At 39.1% G+C, this 22,988-nt stretch overlaps 1 protein-coding gene across 1 annotated transcript in view; it reads left to right on the forward strand.

Moving 5' to 3' along the window:
- The first annotated feature begins 457 nt into the window (after positions 1 to 457).
- NECAB1 (N-terminal EF-hand calcium binding protein 1) overlaps positions 458 to 22,988 on the forward strand; it is a 177,293-nt gene continuing 154,762 nt past the window's right edge. The window contains exons 1-3 of the mRNA XM_075213770.1: positions 458 to 743; positions 7,696 to 7,720; positions 16,388 to 16,496. Coding sequence (XP_075069871.1) covers positions 645 to 743; positions 7,696 to 7,720; positions 16,388 to 16,496 — 233 coding nt within the window. The 5' untranslated portion in view covers positions 458 to 644. The remainder of the gene's footprint in view (positions 744 to 7,695; positions 7,721 to 16,387; positions 16,497 to 22,988) is intronic.

Below are 22,988 nucleotides of genomic sequence, written 5' to 3' on the forward strand. Positions count from 1 at the left end.
ATCCAGTTCTTTTTTCTCTTGTTTGTTTACTTCTGATTCCAGGACAGTAGGCAACTATGTGCTACTTAGATCACTTTTTTTGGGAAGGGGGACACATTTTTTTTTTAATATGTCTGTATTTATTTTCTTTTTAAAACAAATATACATTAAAACCTCATGAAGCCCTCCAGGCTTTCTTTATAGTTACCATTTGCAAACCACTAGATGGCGCATGAAGACTTCTCACACTAACCTTTTAAATAAATGATCATTACAGCAGTAAAGATTTGATTTTCTAAATAATTGAAACAAAAATGTAAGCACTAAAGGGATATTGTGTATTTTCCAATCTACAAATAAGATGCCTTTTAAAGAAGCAATGTAATTCATGTTGTATTGAAAGGAGTTATAGAAATTGAGGTAATAAGGTGCTGGTAACAGTGGGGGAGATTAGAGTAGGGGGGGGGGGGGGGTTGTACAGTGTTGTTGATAAGGAGGATGAACACACTCGGGAGGGACTGTAGAAAACTGAAGGAGGATCGGCACACAGCAGATTGCTATTAAGAGTGAGCATCTGTGACTCACGGAACTGAGCTCCATAGACAGAGAATTCACCTGCTCTCCAGGCACCTCCATTCACAGCGAAGCGTTCCATTCACCAAGGAATGGAAGGTCAGGAGATGTCTTCTCCCTCCAGAACTGACTCTTCAGAGGAGATCAGCTCATCCCTGCACATGACTAAAGGCATGTCAATCTTCCTGGATGTAAGTATGACTGGAGCAGTATGTTATGTTTTAAAGATAATTTAGCTCAGAGCTTATTTGCTGGGAAAATTACATTTGGGTCTTAATTGCCTGTTCCACTGTTGATATTTTACTATAATACAACTTTTGGGGTTGTTTTTTTAATAAAAATGTTGATATGTCAGAATAGCATTAAGTAACAAAAATATAGGGGCACTCTGATCATTTACAAACCTTGGTAAGTTAAAAATGAAAATGGTACATGATGTCAATCATCTTCTAGTGGATTTCAGATAATCAGAAGATAGATAGATAGATAGATGATCGATACCTCAGCAAGCTCACATATTGTAATACATGCTAAGCTGGCCAAGTAGTGCCAAAGTAACCCTTGATATAGCCAGACTCTTACCTCATCTACATTAAATTATGAATGTCATCATAAATATAGCTTCGCTTCTTATCTAGGTAAATACATAGCAGTACTTAGGCAAAGATGGTGACTTTAAGTAATAAGTGTCAATTTTAGTAGACTTAAAAATCTTAAACTTAATAGTAATACTAATTAATATCATTAACAATTGCATATAACATTTTAACAAAAGTACAACATTATATATATATATATGGCTTATTCTGTATAATAAAACATATAAATAAATTGATATTCATAATTATAACATGATTTTAAAAGCTCTGCATTCTATGTCAGGTGTATAAAAACATATATACAGTATATGTCCTATTTTATATAATAAAGCATGTACGTTAGCCTCTGAAATCCTGAAGCGCAGATTCTGTATGTTTTTCTTCTAAATAAAGAATAAAATCAATACAGTGGTTAATTATAGGTAACACTATCTAATTCATGGTAAGTGCAGTAATTGTTACTTGTGATGGGTTTTCTGCTAAAGGTGACAGTGTGGAGAAGTGCAGAATTGAAGGAGGTGGTGAACTGATGGACACATTTAAATACATCCATAAGGATGCATTTGCAATAAATTGGATAGCTTTGTAAACTATGTGTTTTACACCACTTGTGTCTCACTATTATACTATTTGTAGAGCACACTTTACAGGTATGTAAAATTCTGGTAGATTATCACCCATCTATGTTCTGCAATGCTGTCTGCTTAGATAGTATTGTTCTGCTATTTATATTTAAAATACCAGCTTGTTAATTTAGCCCTGTGCTATATCTTGCTGTTTCGTACCCAACGCCCACAGTGCCCACTCTCCAAGTAATTGCCTTTAAAGAAACTCCGTTCTACAAATGTTATGTAATATTTATTACTATATTTAAAGATATCCCAGTGAGGAATATTTCAGGCTCAGTGCAATGGAACTAATGAAAATGAATAATTGCTAAGTGAACTATTAAAAGAACAGATTTTATGTTGTTTCTTTGACAATTAACCTACATATAGTAATAAAAAAAGCCAACATCTAGATACACCATGGTGGTGGTCAGTGAATTCATCTATTCATGGTGTGTGTTTCTCTCTCTCTTTCTCTCTCTCTCTCTCTCCCTTTCTCCCCCTTTCTCTCTCTCTCCCTCTCTTTATCACTCTCTCTCTCCCTCTCTCTCTCTTTCTCTCCACCTCCAATTCTCTCCCTCTCTCTGTCTCTGTCTCTCCCTGTTTCTCTCCCTCCACCTCCCATTTTCTCAACCTCCCTGTCTCTCTCCCTCTTTATCCCCCTCTCCCCACCTCCCATTCTCTCCCTCTTCCTCTGTCTCTTCTTCTCCCCTATGTCTCTCTCCCTCTCCCTGTCTCAATCCCTCTCTCTCTCTCTCTACCTCCCATTCTCTCTCTCTCCCTCTCTCTCTCTCTCTCCCTCCCTCTCTCTCTCCCTCTCTCCCTCTCCCTCCCTCCCTCCCTCTCTCTCTCTCTCTCTCTCCCCCCCTCCCTCTCTCTCTCTCTCTTTCTCTCCCACTCCCTCCTCTCCCTCTCTCGCTCTCCCTCCACCTCCCATTCTCTCAACCTCCCTGTCTCTCTCCTTCTTTATCCCCCTCTCTCCACCTCCCATTCTCTCCCTCTTCCTCTGTCTCTTCTTCTCCCCTATCTCTTTCTCACTCTCTCTGTCTCAATCCCTCTCTCTCTCTCTACCTCCCATTCTCTCCCTCCCCTCTCTCTCTCTTCCTCTCCCTCCTCTCTCCCTCCCCTCTCTCTCTCTCTTCCTCTCCCTCCTCTCTCCCTCCCCTCTCTCTCTCTCTCTCCCTCCTCTCTCCCTCTCCCTCCCCCTCTCTCTCTTTCACTCCCTTCTCTCTCCCTCCCCTCTCTCTCTCTCTTCCTCTCCCTCCTCTCTCTCTCCCTCCACTCTCTCTCCCTCTCCCTCTCCCTCCCCACTCTCTCTCTTCCTCTCCCTCCTCTCTCCCTCCTCTCTCCCTCCCCTCTCTCTCTCTTCCTCTCCCTCCTCTCTCTCTCTCCCCCCCCTCTCCTTTCTCGCACACCTATGTATGTATTATTATTTGTGTAAACCTGTCACCCATGTCCTTGACTCTACACAGACACACGTTGCAAGTCCAGGAGGCTTAACAGGTGCCACAACATCTAAGACCAACACATAATCTTGTACAAGCAAATTTTGTGTTTTATAGCATAAATCTCAATGTTATGTGTTATGAATCTACCAGGTGAGATTCAATAAGGTGAATAAAAAAATAAACATAGTGGGCCTGATACATCATTGGACACAACCTGCACGCAGTGTGCGTTTCCATAATGAGCAGCCCAGTGTAGTTCTGACCGTATTCAAATCCAAGCAGATCTCAAGATACTGACAAGATATCTGGGTATAAGTACGCTCTGGGTAAATGTTACTTGCAGTATGTAGACAGACAGGACTGAGTGCAGGATACACACAGGTATATGTACGATATAAATGTGCATCAATATATATACAAAATTTTTTTTTAGAAAATAAATGACCCCCTCGGCACGCCCGTACTGTACATTGCCTACGTTCATCCACCCCTTCTCTCCCCCGTCCCCCCCTTCCAGTTGTAGGCAGTCGTAAATGTCATTTGTGTTCAGACATGAATTGCATGCAATTGGGTCATTGGCGTAAGGTCCATTTCTGAGCAGAGCACACAAGATACAGCACTTAAAGTGACTTATGTCCAAAGATTAGGACCACTGTATTCATTTTCAACATAGTACTCAATTGTAACCTCATGCTCTAAGTGAACAATTATTATTATTATCTTTTGCAATGCAAAGGGTGCGCAGTGCAGTACCAGATGGGGGAGCAAAGAACTACATCATACTTGCCAACTTTGGAGATCTTCCATCCGGGAGATCTCCAAAGCTGCCGCGTCCTTGGGGCGTGGTCACGTGAATCGCCCCTCTCTCAAACTATACCAGTTTCGGCATATTACAGCATGGGGTGGGGTGACCAGGATGACACAATTAGCTTCACCCTACCCACTTCACTAACAAAGTATGCAAGATGCGGGAGGTTGCCCAGCTCTCCCAGGAATCCGGGAGAACTCCCAAAAATTCAGAAATCTCCCAGACATTCCGGGAGAATAAGCAGCTTTGAACAACATGATGAACACAGCATACATATTACATAGTACATAATGCTTATTTATTAAGCACATGATTGTTACAAAGCAGTGCATAAGAATTACCAATAACAGGATAAGCAAGTCAATAACAAGTAGCGTAGCACTGGTGAGTTACAGAGGAGGCAAGGGGCCCGGAGTAACAACGTAAATCATACCTGTGTCCAGGAGACCAGTGTTGTCGAGAGATAAGACAAGTAGACAAGCACGGCCTGATTATCCAATAGACTGTCTGGGCTGCAGCCTATGGTGGGCGGCAAATTTTTGGGGCCACCAAATTGTCACAGGGAGATGTATAAACTGAAATTAATTTTAAATATAAAAGAATAGTCATTCTAAAAAGTAAAAATAATGAAAACATGAAAAAAATTTAAAAAAGGCTGAAGACAACGAGTTATCCTTGGGCAGGAGCTTAAGGATAGGTGAGTAGGATAGACAAGGCTGGCGACAGCCACCTCCACCCCCACATCATCACCCTCAGTAGCGCTATTTCATGCCTCCATTCTGCTACACAGTTCTGATTTTAATGAAAATAAAATAAATGACAAAGGTTCCTGTGACCCTTTTGAAAAGCCAAGTGGAGCTGGGTTTTGAAAACAAATAAAATGTTATGGTGTGTGTTGTGTGTGTGTGTGTGTGGGGGGGAGGGGAGGGGGCATAAAGATGAGTTTGTTTTTACCTACAACGTATGAGCCTGGTGTGGAAGATGAGGAGGTGCTATGAGCATATTAACCTTGGGTGGCCGGAACCCTTAATCAGACGTCAGGTAGGAAGTGCTCGCCGTGGATGCACAGGTGGATAGAGATGTCACCACATAACGTTTCATAATGGATTGACTAGTAATTAAGGTTTAATGGTCTTTTAGAGAATATGATTTAAATAAAAAATAAAGAAATCGTGTAGCTAGAAATTGACAGCTATAAGTTTGCCACTTGCTCATGCCATTCACTTTAATACAATCCAATCTTATCCAATATATTGGTTTGAAGTTTAAGCAATGAAATACTTTAACGGGCTTGGAGCATCCCCCAGGAGATTTACTTAGTAGGTGGTACTGCCGCTTTAAATGAAAGACTCACGTGCTGCATTACAACTTTCGGCCAGCAGAGATTTTATGTTGGCTTCTATATCATTTAACATCAGCCTGGTCTATACAGTAGGCACCTTATCCATACTGCATTGTGTACTGTCATTTCAGCTGGAATTGAGTGACACCATCCAACTGTCCAGATGTAGACGTACAGTCCCGATTCTGGGGGACTGTTCTGCGGTCCCAGCAGCCAGGACATTGCTCCTGACTGCTGGGATTGTTGGGAGGTATGTCACGCCCGCTCCGCTCAGATCTATTGCCTCCTAAATCTCAGTGATAAATAGGCCCTTTAGTTACATTATGTGTCATGTTATGACATAAGTATTTCTTACAATGTATAATATTCCTTTTAACAAATCCTTCTCCATAGGGTTTCTCAATATAACTAGATAGAATATAGGATTTTGGCTAAAGTAATGTTCATAAGAAAGCAGCCTATGAGATCACTAGGAACCGATGACATCACTAGGGCTTTAAGCACAAGCTGCTTTCTAGCGTATATTAGTTCAGAGCACAATATGGCTGCCCCTAGTCTGTGTTGGCAATATATGCACTTTAAGTACTTCACTGGCATTTCTGGATTCAGATCCATCAGGGATAGATTTTAGGGATATAAATATTCTTGGAAGAACTTCAGTTCTAGGGTGTTAGTAACAAAGGCAATATGAAAGGAAGAGAGTGGCAGAGTGTGCATAAAAAATAAAATTAACGGCTGAAATAATATAAAATATTTATTTTTCTGAATCACACTTTGAATGCATACATCACAGAATCATAAGGAAGAAAATTGGGACAAGGTATGCTCCGTCCTTGATCCCGATCAATGTTCCTGATCTGGCTGGATCCAGTCAATTTTGCCCACTTTCTGAAAATAAGACAACACCCGGTCCTAGGGCTTTCTCCTTTTTTGTCCTATCAAAATCTGGAATATGAAAGTGTCCAACTTAAGTAAGTCGCGGGGGGGGGGGGGGGGGTGAGTAATAATTAAAGCAGTGGCGTTGATTGGCTAAAAGAAACGCTGAGGATGTTAAGGCTCCTTGAGTTACCCAAATTTGACCTCTATCTCCCTGTCCTAACATTTTAAGCCCCAATATCCTATATTGCTTGAGACCTGGAGACAGTGGGTAAATATAAAGTTATTTTTTAAAATAAATTATTATTTGTAATATTATTCATCATTCCCATTAAAATATATTTTGCTTATTTAAATATGAGCCTGTATATGCAAACATTGAGTCCTTTCCCCAAGAGGTACATTATTTACCCAGTTGATATTAAGTATATTCACATACATTGAGCCACACCTACTATGACATTTCGTTGAATGTAAACAAAGCATTCACAAAAAAAAATGATAAATATGATAGTGTGCAAATAAGATATTTTCTAATAGAACAACACTTATTGCAATAGTTATATGACTGAAAAAGAGAATTTAGAATACCATTTTCAGCCACAGTTGGTGTACACTTCAGTTAAATAGTCTGAACAACACTTACTGCAACATTTTTTAAAGTGAAAAATGACATTTGAAAACATAAAAATAGATTTTGCTGCAGAGCTCTTTAGTTGACCTCCACCTCATCCCAAAGACCACGTGAATGAAAAATGTATTCTACTAGTAATGTAATGATTATTTTAATTTTTATACTGCCAGACAAATACCATAAAAGAGGAATGAGAAAGCAAGCAATTCTGTCATACTAATTCTGCCATCTGACACATTTTCCTAAATCTTGGTGTCTGTCAATTGTGATTGGCTCATTTTCATTTGCTTGCTTATGATTGGTCTGGTTCTACCAGGGGCATTTTTTCATTAGCAGAATCTCATCCAATAAGGGTCAATTTTATTAACTGGACCAGAATTTAAGAAATTTTAACTTTGGACAAATTAATTTCATCATCTCTGCTAATAAATTAATAAAAGTTAATTGATGGTGACAGATACATTGTAACTGTGGTAATGTGTAAAAGTGTTCCTTTAGAAAGCTATAGTATGCTTGTAATTGAAGATTTCTCTTTACACATTTTCTTTCTAAAGTGATATTATAGTATCACTTATGCTGCAAGATGGAAACAAACTGTATAATGTTATGCCCATTAAGTACTCTGCTAGTCTTAAATATATAAAGATGTTACTTATGTCATCTTAGAATGTTTTATGCTTGTGAGTCAAATAACCTGATGGATGATTTAGAAGCTGCTACATTTTCTGAGCTTCTACAAGTCTGTTAAAAGAAGACATCAGATGAGAATTAATTGGTATGAATAATTCTGTCACTTACACAGTATTTTCTTTGTTCTTTTATTTTCAGATACTGAGAAGAGCAGACAAAAATGGTAAGAACAGGGTAGTATTACATATTTAATGACATATCTGTATAAAGTAATGATACATTTGTAAATTTATAACTTGTCTATGACCGGGACAAGTATTATGATGAAGCTTATGATATACCAGTGAGTAAACCTAAGGGCATAATTATCTGGGTAGCAGGGACTCGGCAGCTAGGGGGCTCAGCAGATAAAGGGGGCTATCAGAGCTCATCAGCTGCCTGGCTTCATGTAGCTGCCACCTGTGTGCTCTGTGTCCCTCCCTACAGTAATATTATAAATTTGTACTACTGTGAGTTTAAGACCTGGGGGCATCCGAGTACCTGTGAGCACACTCAGCTCTACGGGAAAGGCGGCTGCTATAGGTGAAGACCTCTGTGACCTGTTCTACGAGTTTATGATATTTGCCATTAGCCGTAACACCCATGTCCTCCTAAAGAGCCCCCAAACCACCCAGCATTAAATAAATTATCAGATTACCCCGCCTAAAATGAATAGGCACTACCATGGCCCTCTGCTATTAAGTTATGCAGCCGATAAGCCTCAGAGATGCAGTTATAATGGATTTGTACATGGCAGTTGAGCATATCAACAAATAAATCTGTAACATCCAGAACCTCAGTTTCTTCTCTACAGAACCAGCACAAGTTTAATTGGCATATACCTTGGCAGTATACTTATATTATGGCCAATTAGCTGCAAGGGTCAAGCTGTGTTACGTGAAAAGTGTGGTCTCATAATGATGTGAAACTAAAATTCACCCATATTAGGGACTTGAGAAATATGAATGGCTAAGTTACGGCCATTAGATCAAACTTGAACCACCCCACCACCACTTCCTACTCTCCACAAACTCCCACCGGTTATCTTCAATCTGCCAGTCTCCACAACCCCCCCTTCTCTTAACTTACCTTGGGTTTCTCTCAGCTTCTTTGACTGCCTTTGATAGGCTCCTCTCTACTGATAGCATCATAGATGTGACTTCACATGACGTCATGGACCCCTAGGTCAGGTGTGGGGATCATTGGGTGGTGGGGCCCTCTGAGGATTTCCCCGGCACCTGGGGGGCCAGTTCGACCCTCTGTGACAGCATACTTCTATTTACAGAACATGAATCTACAGTTGAACGCAGAGCCTATCATTTTTCAACAGAACGATGGACGTACCTGGGCAGGTTATGGACATTTTGAAGAGCTCTGAGTTAGGTGCAATGATCAGGGCCAGCAAACCTTATCCATGTGAGGAAAACACCACCCTGGCACATTGGCATTTCAGCATAAAGCGGGATAAACATGGATGTAATAAAAGATAACTTCCTGTTTTAGCATTCTCATTAGTCTTGTGTTATGTAATAGATCCCTAATGTTCTGTCATCCCAAACTCCCGCCCAAAAAATAGAACTCAGCACAGGCTGATGAAAGCTTTATGTGTACACTTGTCATTATCGTGTGCAGAAAGGACCAGATTTTTTTCTGATAGAAGAATTTCTTCATTACATTCCACTGTAGAACACATAATTAATGAGGTGGTGGTGTGTGTTTTTTATTCAATTCAATTCACAACAATGACAGCAATAGATGATTGGTTCACCTTAGACAGTACCTAAGCGTGCAGTTTCCCATAATCCTCCCTTTCTTCCATGTTAACATGCTCATCTGATAAATAACACTTTCTCCTAAGGTTTTTAGAATTTACAGCAGTCTACCAATGAAAGTCTGGATGTAAAGAAAACATATCCTGCAGCTTTGCAGTCCCTAGTTTCTGGTGTTTTTTATTGAAGCATCTAAATAAAAATAAAAAATGATGCTGCCTTGAGCTAATAATTGTTAAGCCGCACATACTAATGCTGCATTTTCTAACACCATGCTCTATTTTACTGCCAAAAATAATACAGTAAAGATAAATAAACATGGAGGGTCTGAATCATTTTCAGACGTAAGTGCCGTTGTGTGCCATATCTTGCATGAAATTGCTCTGTGCATGCTCAGTAACAGACCCAGGGCCGGAATAAATAAAAATGGAGTCTCCTGGGCTAAGGGGGCCTCCATTCTTCCGTGAGGTCCCACCCCCGAGAGCTACCCACCGCCACCCACCCCAAGCGCTTACCTCTTTCTGCTGTCCTGTCACTGTAGTCTTTCCACGGCACGCTGTAAGCTCCTTACTGAGGAGACCTCGTGAGAGGGAGACTCACGAGATCTCCTCAATAGGGCGATAACTGAGCACCGCGGAAGGACTACAGTGACAGGCTCAGCAGCATTGATCGGGCCGGGGAAGCCCCCGCTAAGATTAATAACGCCGCTGAGCACTGTCAAGGCCCCCCTGGATGCCCGAGGCCCCTGGGCTGTAGCCCAGTTAGAACTCGGGTTAATCCAGCTCTGAAAGGACCTCACGCCAATGAAAGTCATTGCACCCAATTCATGTCCAAATCAAATGGCACTTCCGACTGCCTATGACTTGACGGGCAGAATGTGGGTGGGAAGGGGTGGATACACGTAGGCAATGTACGTCAGGGAGGGCCAAGGTCCAGCTCACTCACATTCATCCGTATCACATACACCAGCTACAGGGCAGGTGTAAGTGCTGACTGATAGCGAGGACACATATCATGTGACAGTAAGAGAAACTATAAAAATAAATTTTATGCACTGTTCTCATTAAGAACATCATCATCATCTTCATCTATTTATTTATATAGCGCCCCTAATACATCCTGATTTATGTATTTCACGTTGACAGCATTTTTGTCAAAACCCCCATTTTTTAACTTGTATATTTATTAATGGTTATAGTATTAAGAGTTAATTAATTTGATATTATTTTTATTTTTGGCATGTGTTCTGATCAGACTTTATATTTCATATATGCATGTGCGTCATCTGCTGTCTATTGTGTCTGTCTGCATACGGCAAGTACCATATAGCCAGTGCGTACTTATACCCAAACTCAAATGGAAACGTTTCTTGAGATCCGCTTGTACTTGAATACGAGCATGCATACAGCTTACGGGGGATTCTTTAAACGCAGGTTGCATTCACATTGCATTCAAGATAAATCAGACTTAGAATTCAGAGTGGAATGTGTATGATAAGAGCCTGTAGGGACACAGTCCTTAGCTCCCTATGGCACTCCCCATTTACCTAACACACCTTATTTGCACAGTACATCAGTGAGGGACAACAGGAGGCCCTGGGGCTGCATGCGGCCCTTCGAACCTTCACTTACGGCCCCTTTGAAGGTTAACTCATACTTGCCTAATTGTGTCATTAAGCTCCGCCTCTTCCATTCAATGCCGTGAATTTTGGCTTTTTATGGTGGGGGCGGGGCTATGGTGACGTGACTATGCCCTCCTCCTACCCCATGTCACATGACTTCTCCCCCGGATCTCCCGGGGAGAAATCTTAAAAGTTGGCATGTATGGGTTAACTTCACCAATCCATTTGCAGTGCAGAGAAACTTGTTACTATCCTCAATTTATAATCTCAAATCCGTTGTTGGTAAAAATAGGCCTGGCATATGCAATGTGCAGGGACAGAACCAACCCTCATCCTCTGCAGTCCCTGGGCACAGACTTACTGTGCCTAATAATCAGTGCTTACTTTGTAGATGAAAAAGAAGTGGAACTCAAATATGTATGACCTATGCTAGGGGGAACATTAAAAATGATCTTTAAACATTGAAGACTATGAGGCCAGAGGAAGTGCCTGTGTGTCTCTGTACACTCTAATCCCTCTTATTGTTAAATCTGGCTCTAAAAGTCATACATTTCTACTGCTATCTGCATAATACGGCTCTATGCCTGGAGCTACTTAATCCACCAATCAAGTGTCTCTTTAATGTTCCAGTCATTGAGAATGTATGTATCAAAATATGCTCTATGCTATTGCCAATGATTTGATGAAAGACACTTTGCTATATAAGATTCCCATATGTCTGCTGATTATAAATATGGGCTTGAATAAATAACTCCAAAATATTTCTTGCTTTTATGCTACTTTGCCACTTGAAGATAAGGTGTCATAAGCAATATATCTGTGACTTCCAATTGTAATGATGAGTTCTTTCTGTGCACTGTACAAAGTAAACGCTCGTTTGAGTGATTGACCTGGGGCTATAAACATGTTATAATGCAGTACTGTGGAGGCTCATCGCTTGCTCTTGTAGTCAGTAATTGCGTTGTGCATATTAACTGATATTTGCATAATGCAGATAATTACTTCTTCCAGCATTATCTCTTCCATTAGCAGTTTTAAATCTTAATATAAAAATGGGTATAAAAAAAACCCACACAGCATGAACTGCGATTAGTAGCACCCTTCATTGCTGACTCATACATAGTATTATTACTGTCTACTATATTATTTCACCATATAATTTCTTTTTTATTCTCTAGGCAGCCAAAGCTTTATATATATATATATATATATATATATATATATATATGCGTTTCACTTGTGAACCAACCTGAAAGGTTCTAGGTTTTGCCAGACACTGCAGAAGTTTGATTCAATGCAAAAATACATAACTACAAACTGCACAGAAGTCCCAAATGGCCAGGGCAGAACTTAGCCTGTAAAACTGTTAATGTTACTATCAACCTCTCTCACCATTCTTAGCCAGGGTCTGTTTCAGACAGAGCTGTATTTATCTCTCTGGACCATGTAGTCACAAGACATTCGTCACCATATGACCTGCCCATAAATTGACTTAACAGGCACATAGGAAACCGAAGGAGGGTTTACTAGTGCATGGAAACCCCCATCCAAGCCTGGGGCACTGTATAATTGAGGTGACTGGACCCTGCTCCCGCTTCACACAGCTCTGCTTGAAAAGGGAGAGCCGCCTGCACCTAACAGTAGTACACGCAGCATTGCCCATGTATATTATGGGGATAGGAATAGTTGGAGAGCAGCCAAGCACTGTCTAAAATTAAAGCCATGCCCCCATGCATGCTGGTCACGCCCACTGGTGGCGTGGTGTGGAAACCCCCCTCTACAGATCCTGCGTTTGCCCCTCAGACATAAGTAACCATAAAACAAGAAACCATCTTATATTAAGAATCACATCAGACACTATAACTGTACAACCCATCAAAGCTTATAACAACTTTGTTACAAACTTTAATGGGTTTATGGTGGTCATTGAGACGTTATACTTACCATATGTATGTTCAGGTAACATAAGCAAACAGCCCAGGTTTTTCTATCGGCACACCAAAATGCAGGCGTTTTTTTAGCCAATAAAATATATTACAAATTGTTATGTCAAAGTGCTATAACCAGATGCAACACCTACCAACCACATCTGACAAAGCCGAGACTATTCTAGTAACGTGTAAAGAACATTATAGTGATTTCTATAAAATACACAGAGCATTTTACTGACCTCAATACAATACACAGAGCATTCCTGTGACCGGTACACAATACAGGGGACACTCTAGTGACCTATATGCAATACAGACAGCATTCTAGTAACAGCTGTACAATACAGTGAGCATTATAGTGGGCAATACACAATACAGGTATCATTCTAATGACTGATAAACATTACACAGAGAATACTAGTGACCAATCAACAATCCCAAGAACATTTTAGTGACCTCTGTACAATAAACAGAGCACTCTAGTATCATATTTATAAAACAAACAGCATTCTAGGGACAAATTTACACAGAGCATTCTAGTGTGATATGCTATTCATCAGCCTATATTGCATCTTCATATGATCCATTGGGGAACAATTTTTACTCAAAAACACCAATGATTTAAGTATACTCTAGACCAGTGATGGGCAAACTTTTTCAGGAGCGGGCCAAATAAAAAAGAAAAACTTTAGGCGGGCCAATATAATTAATAAAAAAACTGAAATATCGAAATATATAATACACATTTTTTGAATCGGACGGGACGGTGTTATATAGCAGTGTTACCTCTATAAGTGCAGCGATCGTACAGACACAGCACTTATTTCAGTAGGTTGTTGCAGATCCGTCTTTCTGTTGAGCCATTAACTGACAACACAGCAGCAAATCGAAATCCGCCTTAGTATATGGCCCAGCCCATCTCTTCTCACATGACTTTCAGCCATTAGGGGGCGGGCAGGTTTTTGAGTGATTGACATACGAAGTGTCCTTTTAGGAAGGAGGATGAAGTGTAATGGAGGAAATAGCTGGGAAGGCATAAAAATGAAGGTTCTGACACAGGGTCGGCCCTAATAATTTTATGCATATTTTAATGAATTTTTTAAAAATATTGGCGGGCCAGATAGACCCTCTAAGTGGGCCGGATCTGGCCCGCGGGTCGTAGTTTGCCCATCACTGCTCTAGACTGAAACAAATGTCCTGTATTTTACTGTAATCCTGCTAATAAACTTTGCCTGGTGTACATTCTGAAACTCGTATGGGGTCGATGTTTGGAAAGAATTAATGGATACATATCTCTGCCTTGGTTCAGTCTGCATACATAGGATTACAATTTATACACAAGTAATAATGTATAGAGCACAGTACATATATCCACAGTATATAGACCACTTATTATGTGATTATTCAGCCCAAATGCTGCATGATCAGATGTGCAGAATCTCTCCATGTGTGTAGTTAATTAGCCGTTGATATGGTTAATCAGTCAATGTATTTATAAAGTAATATCATTTAATGAATTTTTGTATGCTTGATTCATATTTTACACCAATATGTAATTGAGAAATATTGCCACTTATTAATATTTATAACAGAACTACTATTGTAACCTGCTACAAGTACAGATTATTTTGAGGAGATGAAATACCAACTAATTGGTTTTAATACAACATAGAGATGATTCTACCTTCAAAACATATTGAACTAGGATCAATATTTTACCGTTCAAGTCACCTAAACAGGTTTTTATCTGCAGTTTGACTCATTACTCCGAATTAGCCAATTGAACAATCCTTGATTCTGGATTGTCTTACAATTTAGCATATTTTTAAGTTATAGATGTGTTATGTGTTTTAATAAATGTACAGATTTTTGAATGAGCTGTTTCTTATGCGCATTATTGTACTAGTTCTGCTATAGTTAGACCGTACTAACTACTTATTCAATATATATATCTTTTACATAGTGAGTGCCCAGCGCCGTATAACGCCTTCTCTCTTCTATAAGCTCTTTAGTGGTATTTGCCAACGTCTCTCTATACAGTTGTGATCACTCCAAGTTTTAATTAGTTGTAGCTCAGCGCCAGACTTTTCTTTTATTATTAGTAATATGTTCCAATGTACAATTACTGTCTTTATGCATTTTCATATAATTTAATTTATTTAGATAAGCTATATAGAAGTGTATGCTACTCAAACGATAGTGCACTTTATTGCAATTGCTTTCCCAATTCCATAATGCCCTTTACAGGTAGCAGTTCGGAGAAGTTCCCCTCCCTAGAATACCTACTGTCGCCTTTAATTCTGCGGTTTGTCAAAGTCTTGCATTTGGGGCATTCCATACACAAATCTATAGCCTACTCACAAACTATACTTGCTGGGGGTCCAACATTCTGCCAACACTGGTGGACCTCTCTCTCTCACAGAGATTTATAACCGGTCCACTATAGTTTTGCTTATTGGTTGGGGAGGGGGCATTAGCTAGAAATTAAGACTCCAGTAATCGGAATAACCATTATTTTAAACCACAACCAACACTCTTAGGGGTATATTTACTGAAATGTAAGTTTGAAAAAGTGGAGATGTTGCCTATAGCAACCAATCAGACTCTAGCTGTCATTTTGTAGAATGTACTAAATAGATGATAACTAGGGGCCTGATTCATTAAGGATCTTAAATGAAGAGGATTCTTATTTCAGTCTCTGGACAAAACCATGTTACATTGCAAAGGGTGCAAATGAGTGTTCTGTTTTGCACATAAGTTAAATACTGGCTGTTTTTTCATGTAGCACACATATATCAACTTTAAATTTCAGTGTACAAATAAGCTATCAAGTATTTGTGTGCTACATGAAAAAACAGCCAGTATTTAACTTATGTGCAAAACAGAACACTCATTTGCACCCCTTGCATTGAAACATGGTTTTGTCCAGAGGACTGAAATAAGAATCCTCTTCATTTAAGATCCTTAATGAATCAGGCCCTAGAATCTGATTGGTTGCTATAGGTAACATCTCCACTTTTTCAAACCTGCAGCTTGATAAATTTACTCCCTAGTGTTTCTGGAATCAGCCTAAACATGCATCAAAGAAACATCACTTAGGGAGAAGACTGGAAAAGATTTAATTTTCCACTGCATCTTGCATAGGAAATGTACAAGGTACAAAGGCATTTTAACAAACAAACAAGACTATTGCATTTTTGTTTGTGAATTTATGTGTGTGCAGAATGTAAAACCATGGTGTGTTATTGAGAAAAAAACATGTTTCAAACTGAAATGCATTTTTTGGAATTTATGGTTTTTGTATCTGAACTTGGAAGGATGAGGCACATTTTTGGGGTATGTTTCTAGCACTACCGTAATGCTATCAAATTATAGCGTAATTTGTTGCATGTTTGTGGTTTGTTTCCTCTCCCTCCCCCCCCAAAACCTTTTTCCACACATAAAGGATAATGTTTTGTTAGCATATGAAGATCAAGGGTAGATGTTGTCAATATATCCCCATATTATACATATCCACTCCTCTGTTGCAGATGATGGAAAGCTATCCTTTGAAGAGTTCAAGGCTTACTTTGCTGATGGGATCCTAAGTGGAGAAGAACTGAGTGAACTTTTTCACAAAATCGATACCCACAAAACTGAGTAAGAAGCATTTTCTGTGTGAATTTTAATGCTAACAAGAAAAAGTATTCTGTTCATTACTCGTTATGAAGGGTTTTATTATATAACTGATTGCCGGACACTAATAATAATAATAATAATAATAATAATAATAATCTAATAATGGTAAATAGTAATTATCATTGAATGAGGATTTAGTTGGAAATATATTTATTTTACTGAATATGGGTTAATTGGAAATGGATGAGTTTTGTAGATAGTTCTAGAAAGTAAAATGTTTGCACAGATTAACAATGCTGCGGTCCAGCAGATATGGATTATTTGTGGGTGGCGATTGCTAAAATTGTAATTTTATGACTGGGTAAAAAAGATTAATTTGCAATTTATGGTTTAGCCCCAGTGACCATTTATTTACACCACCTAGTTTACCGCAGTAAATGGAGTAATCGTTCTTCAAACCACTATACAGTCACAGATTAGTTCCAATATTGGGGTATATTGGTCAAAAGGGAGTGATTTACTGGCATGATCCTAAATGGCATTGGTTGGTTGTATCAGGTTATGGCGTTGTGGTCAAGTACATGGTGAATTGTATCAATTTTCTTTTCTCATGGAATTTTGGAAGGTGTGACTATTTACCTGAAATCGTACAACACTAATAGCGATTAGCTGCTGTATTCATACTTCCAAATAATATTTGCTAATTTTGACAGGATCGTTCTGATTCTCTGACCCTACAAGGGACCTATATACAATATGTTGAGGCTTTTCCAAAATATGTCTGGACAGATTGAAGTGGTGTTTGGGATAGATCATGGTATGGTTAGTTGGATCTGGGGAATTTTTTGGGTGAATCATGGGTGGGGCTTATTTGCCCAAATATTTCAATATTAAATGTTGGGAGGTATATATATATTGTCACAAGATCAGGGTACCAATACCATCTCCTGGGGTAGACAAGGCACTTTTCACACAGCAGCCATTAAACATCACAACAAGTCCAATGTTTTGGTATAACTAGTCTCAACTAGTTTAATAAAAGATGAAAAACAAAATAGAACAGCAAAATAAATTCTACCCTGTCTGGCTCTAACTAATACACTAGAGAATCCTTCTTTAATAATGTTCTAAAATCCAACTCACAAACAGACAACAGATGTCCAGCCTCTGTCCCCAGCTAACGAGTGAAACCGACTGTGAAAACTGACAGGCTTTTAAACTACACCTTGCAGGTACAAGTAACAATTAGTCTGCTGTCTGACTTGCAAGTCAGAAGACTTAAAATGGACCTAATGAATGGAGGCCTTTTCTCTCTCTCCATTCACTCCAGGGAACCCCTGATCCGGCTCTTACTTCAGCCCAAGCTGTCTTATCAACACCAACAATTTTCCCTGGAGTTCTAATCACGCAGGTTAGAAACCTGGGACTTGCATACAGTCCATCAATGCTTTTTCCAGCGTTTCTGTCATAGTATTTAGGGAAATGAAAATAGTGAGTACTAAACCAGTGGGACATATTGTGGTGGACTTCATCTCTTTCCTTAGGATTATTGGCAGCCCGTCTTTTAAAGAGTTTCTTTGATATGATGATAGAAAATGCAGCAATGTTACATTGTAGTACTGTTCCGGAGACATGCTGTGCCAAATTGTTACAAAGATGGAAAATATTTTAAGTTCTATAACTCTTATCTCTTCAGGCAGTTTTGCTTCAATACCTTACACAAAATCATAGCTGTCACAATCTCGTTGCCTTACTGAGCCTTTAGAAATCATTCAGGGGAATGTGTAAGCAATGTGCATGATAAATGAAGAATACGTTTGTGTAGGGTATTAGGCAGGGCATGTTTATATAGAATACTCAGAGAGGGTAAATGTTCACAACATTACTTTACCCAGACTAATCAGTCTTTTGTTGCACATGAGGTATGTTGATCAACTTTACAATAAACGGCAGCATCTGAGAAATATATATAGACAGAAGATTTAATAGGAAAGATAAAATGCCAAACATTGGGCTTTTCAGTAGCTGTGGAATAGGAATGGGAAAAAATGTCAAAGTTGAAAAATCACTTCATTTAAGTGTAGAATTGTCAACGTTTCTCTGCGCAGTTTGGCCTCTAGTGTCTGGGCTTAATTCCCTCTTTTGTTTTTTGTTCCACCTAGAATGTCTAGTCCTACACAAACCATATCACCTCCGTGATCCCAGTTCTATTTGTAGTCTAATTCAGAATCAGCAAATATAGGGCCTGATTCATCAAGAAACGCAAAGTGAACGCAATTTGCATATTTTTAAATTGGATGGAAATTGCACGCAGGTACGCCAGTGCAAGAGTATCTGAAGGAACGTTTCTAGTTGAATATGGGTATAAGTATGTTCTGCCTATAAGGCATATAGCATACATAAAGTTCTATCAAAAAGCACAGAGAGAAAAAAATATTAAAGACTTTAGCACCTATTAATAATATAATCAATAATAAAAATGAATTAAAAAAATTCCATTTTTGTTTACATGAAATACATTTATCAGGACGTTCTTAATGAATACTGTACATAAAATGCATTTTTACATTTGCTCTTAATTGCTAACACATGTTCTGCCATACATAAGCTACCGTCATCACTATCAATCAGCACGTACATTTGCCCTGTCGTAAAGTGATACGGCTAAAAGTCAGGTACATGAGAGATGCCCAGAGCTTGCTTTGGACAGATGTTAATTTACATTGCCAATGTGCGGAAGTCACTTTCCTCCCCCTCTCTGCCATTCAAACCATAGGCAGTGGGAAGTGTCATTTGCGTTCAAGAATGAATTACATGCACTTGTTTCACTGGTGTATAGTCCGTTTCTGAGCATACAGAGAGCAAATGTATGCGCAATACTGCACTTATTGGGATTTACATTCCCTAATGAATCAGGCCCACAGTGTGTACCAACGAAAATCTGCACCTCTGCAAAATGGACTGCTCCACAGCAAAATCCAGTCTGTACAAAACTCGGCAACAACAACGACCATATGTACTATGGAAGCATAGTTTTCAATCGAGGTCATCAAAAAGCATATTTCTTTCATCGGTCCCCAAAATGTAAGCGGATAATAAACTTTTATATTAAATCTTGTTTTACATATCTTAGTATGCATTTCCTTTAACCATTTAGGCTGGGTACACACTGGAGCTCTTTCGTACAATAATTGTCCGACATATGACCGTTCGGTCGGAAGTCAGGTTGTGTGTATCGAGACACAATGGTCGAAAGTCGTACCAAACTGTCGATTGTCGGCTCATTTGTTTGGTTGTACTGTTTAATATCTTACAACCAATTCACCTCATCATCATCATCTATTTATATAGCGCCTCTAATTCCACAGCGTTGTACAGAGAACTCACTCACATCAGTCCCTGTCACATTGGAGCTTACAGTCTAAATCCCCTAACATACACACAGACATAGAGAGACTAGAGGCAATTTAATAGCAGCCAGTTAACCTACTAGTATGTTTTTGGAGTGTGGGAGGAAACTGGAGCATCCGGATGAAACCCAGGCAAACACAGGGAGAACATACAAACTCCTCACAGATAAGGCCGTGGTCGGGAATCGAACTCATGACCTCAGTGCTGTGAGGTAGAAGTGCTAACCACTAAGCCACCGTGCTGCCCACCTAGCGATCATGTATTGTGTATAATTTTCCGATCAATCCACGACCAAATGCTGATAGTTCCTTGAGCTGAGACTCCTTTGGGGGCGTGTGTATGTTAACTTCTGATGCCTGTACCAGTCCTACGTGGTGTGGTGTCCGCACCTCACTCATTTTGTAATTAGGTGCTTCTAGCGGTAAAGCACTAGCAGGTGTCTATTGCATTAATGTGTACAGCATATGTCTGCCAGTTTAATTATAAGACTTTGTCAATGTAGTCTTATAAAAAAACAAAGTTTTACTTATATGTGTATTGCTTATGTCTGCTTCCTTAATTATAGCTATGTGTCACTTGATTGTACACTCAACACACATTAATAAAAAGGTTAAATATATGTATTACATTTGTCTGCCTGCATAATTAAATACATTTTTCTATATAACACATGTTTTAGTGTTTCCTATAGATGTGTATCGATGTGTATTTTATATATATGTTTGGTTGCATATTAGTACACTTGTGTAAATTATTCTGCATCTTGCACCTGTGTTCTGTAAAACCCTTTGCATGTACATTTAAGATGTTTTATAATCGAACCTTTATTTCATACTAGCCAGATTTACCAATTACTTATCCAGGAGGTTCCGGGGGGCAGGTGGGAGTGTGGGAGCGGGGCTTCGGAGAAACGCCTCATTGACCCCGCCCTGTATACTGTCATTGCCATTTTTGGCCTATGACAGCAGGGGGAGGGCCCTCGATGATGCGAGAATCGTGTCACTAAGCCCCGCCCCTACATTCAACTTGTCGAACAGGCCGGGAGCCGGGAGGTTGCCCTGCTCTCCTGGGAGCCTGGGAGGACTCCCAGAAATTTGTGAGTCTCCCGGACATGCCGGGATAGTAGGCAACTATGCTTTATTTACTTGTTAATGCATATATTTGTAAAATACACAGAATAAACCCCACATTGTACATCCAACAGATGTATTGTCGCTTTTATGAGGTTTGGGGTGGATACTATTGAACATGCTCTGCCCCTTATTTACATTTCTTGAAGATATCGTTACATAGTAGTCTAAGGGGCATATTCAATTGTCGGCGGGATCGCCGAAAATCCCGCCACGGAAAAACTAATACATGTAATACGGTAATTTGTAGCTGGATTTCAGCTCGCGGCTCAGGGAGCTGCGAGCTGAAATCCAGCGAGTAAATTACCGTATTACATGTTTTTCCGTGCACGATTACCGGTAATATCGGTAATATCGGTAATCGTGCGCGGACCGCGGGATTTTCAGCAATCCCGCCGACAATTGAATACCCCCCTAAGTGTGTACAAATTTCTAATCTTTGCTCATGACAATAGGGCTGTGAAAAGTCGCTGCCGGGCGGTCGGTCTTTCATTAATTTTTTTTACGGTTGGCTTGGGAGTAGCATTCACATTGTATTAAAGCAGCAATTCCACATATTATTTTCTTTTCTTTAAATAGCGAGTTAAGAACCTGTTAAGCAGCACTTGATAATCATTTTTCTTATCTATTCTCCTACAAATCATTAGGTCATTTTCAAAAGCTCTCTGGTTGGCAAACAAAAATGGATGCTAGACATAGACACTGTCAGTCTGCTACCCAGACAGAGGCTCACATCTCTCAGCATGTCATGATATGGTAGAGAAAGAAAAGGGAGGATGTCACAGTGCAGACAGAGCTCAGAGGGGCATTCCAAAGCCTCTCTGCTCACTACTATATCATGTGTTATGTGCCTGTGTTTGGCGTGTACTCCAGAATCATAGAGAGCCTGAAGAAAAGTAACAAAGGAAATGCTAAATGCCAACATTCTTCTTATAGTCCGCCACAGATTTATTTTAAAAAAGCAAACATGATTTTTTGTCATAGGCTTGCTGCTTTAAAATGGCATGGTTTGCATTTTAAAATATATTTGGGTTTTGTTTTGATTTTTTTTTAAAAAAACTAATCATTTGTGGCTTATAAGTATTAATTATGTATACTATATAACCATTTTTGTAACAAATATATTTGCAAAACAATATTTTTTTAAACTCCAATATGGTTAAATGTTTGCATTGGTTTAGTGTATAATTGTTTTATAAATCTAGTCCTTCCATGCTACCCTTTGATAGCACCTCAAATGCTTATCTCCCGGAAGGACCACAATATGTTGCACTACTTTATATTTTATAAAGCACAACATTTTATACCCCATCCCCCCACTTTCACTCAGTGCAACATGGTTTTGCCAAGGTGAAAATTTGCTCCTAACCCTCCCATTGTGTTTTAAAAATATATCCAGCAATCATATTAAACATTCCTTATAAATAAATAGTCTACATTGGTTTCAGTTCTTGATTTTCCTAAAACTTTCATATAGATTGAAATAGATTATATAATCCTTTTGCATACAGAGCAAGGCAAATAAATATTGTACTTTAACAGAATTCCAAGAAAGAAACAAAAGACATTTAATTATTCTCTGCTATAATTACGTGTATATTTTATAATGGTAGATATTTTTCAATATAAAACAAAGGATAATAGCAAAGTTTTCACCTCACAATTTATATCATATTTAAACATGGGTCAGTCATACAAGGTAGATGACGTCACAGAACAAAAATAAACTGTGCTCTGCAACTGAATGTTTTTATCATGTCTGTAAATGACGTCTTCATTCTAATGTGAAGATCATTTAATGAGGCTTTGAGTACATAATTAGCCAGAACCTAAACATGATTTTGTTTAATTTCATCAGAATTGTATAGAGAAATACAACAGCTTCCAACTAGCAAACCTATGCACATTGTTTGTAGATGCAGAGATGTGAGCAAACACGGTTACATTCATGTTCCCTTTTACAGCTAATGAA

Source organism: Mixophyes fleayi, chromosome 5 (assembly GCF_038048845.1).
Source record: "Mixophyes fleayi isolate aMixFle1 chromosome 5, aMixFle1.hap1, whole genome shotgun sequence".
NCBI lineage: Eukaryota > Metazoa > Chordata > Amphibia > Anura > Limnodynastidae > Mixophyes > Mixophyes fleayi.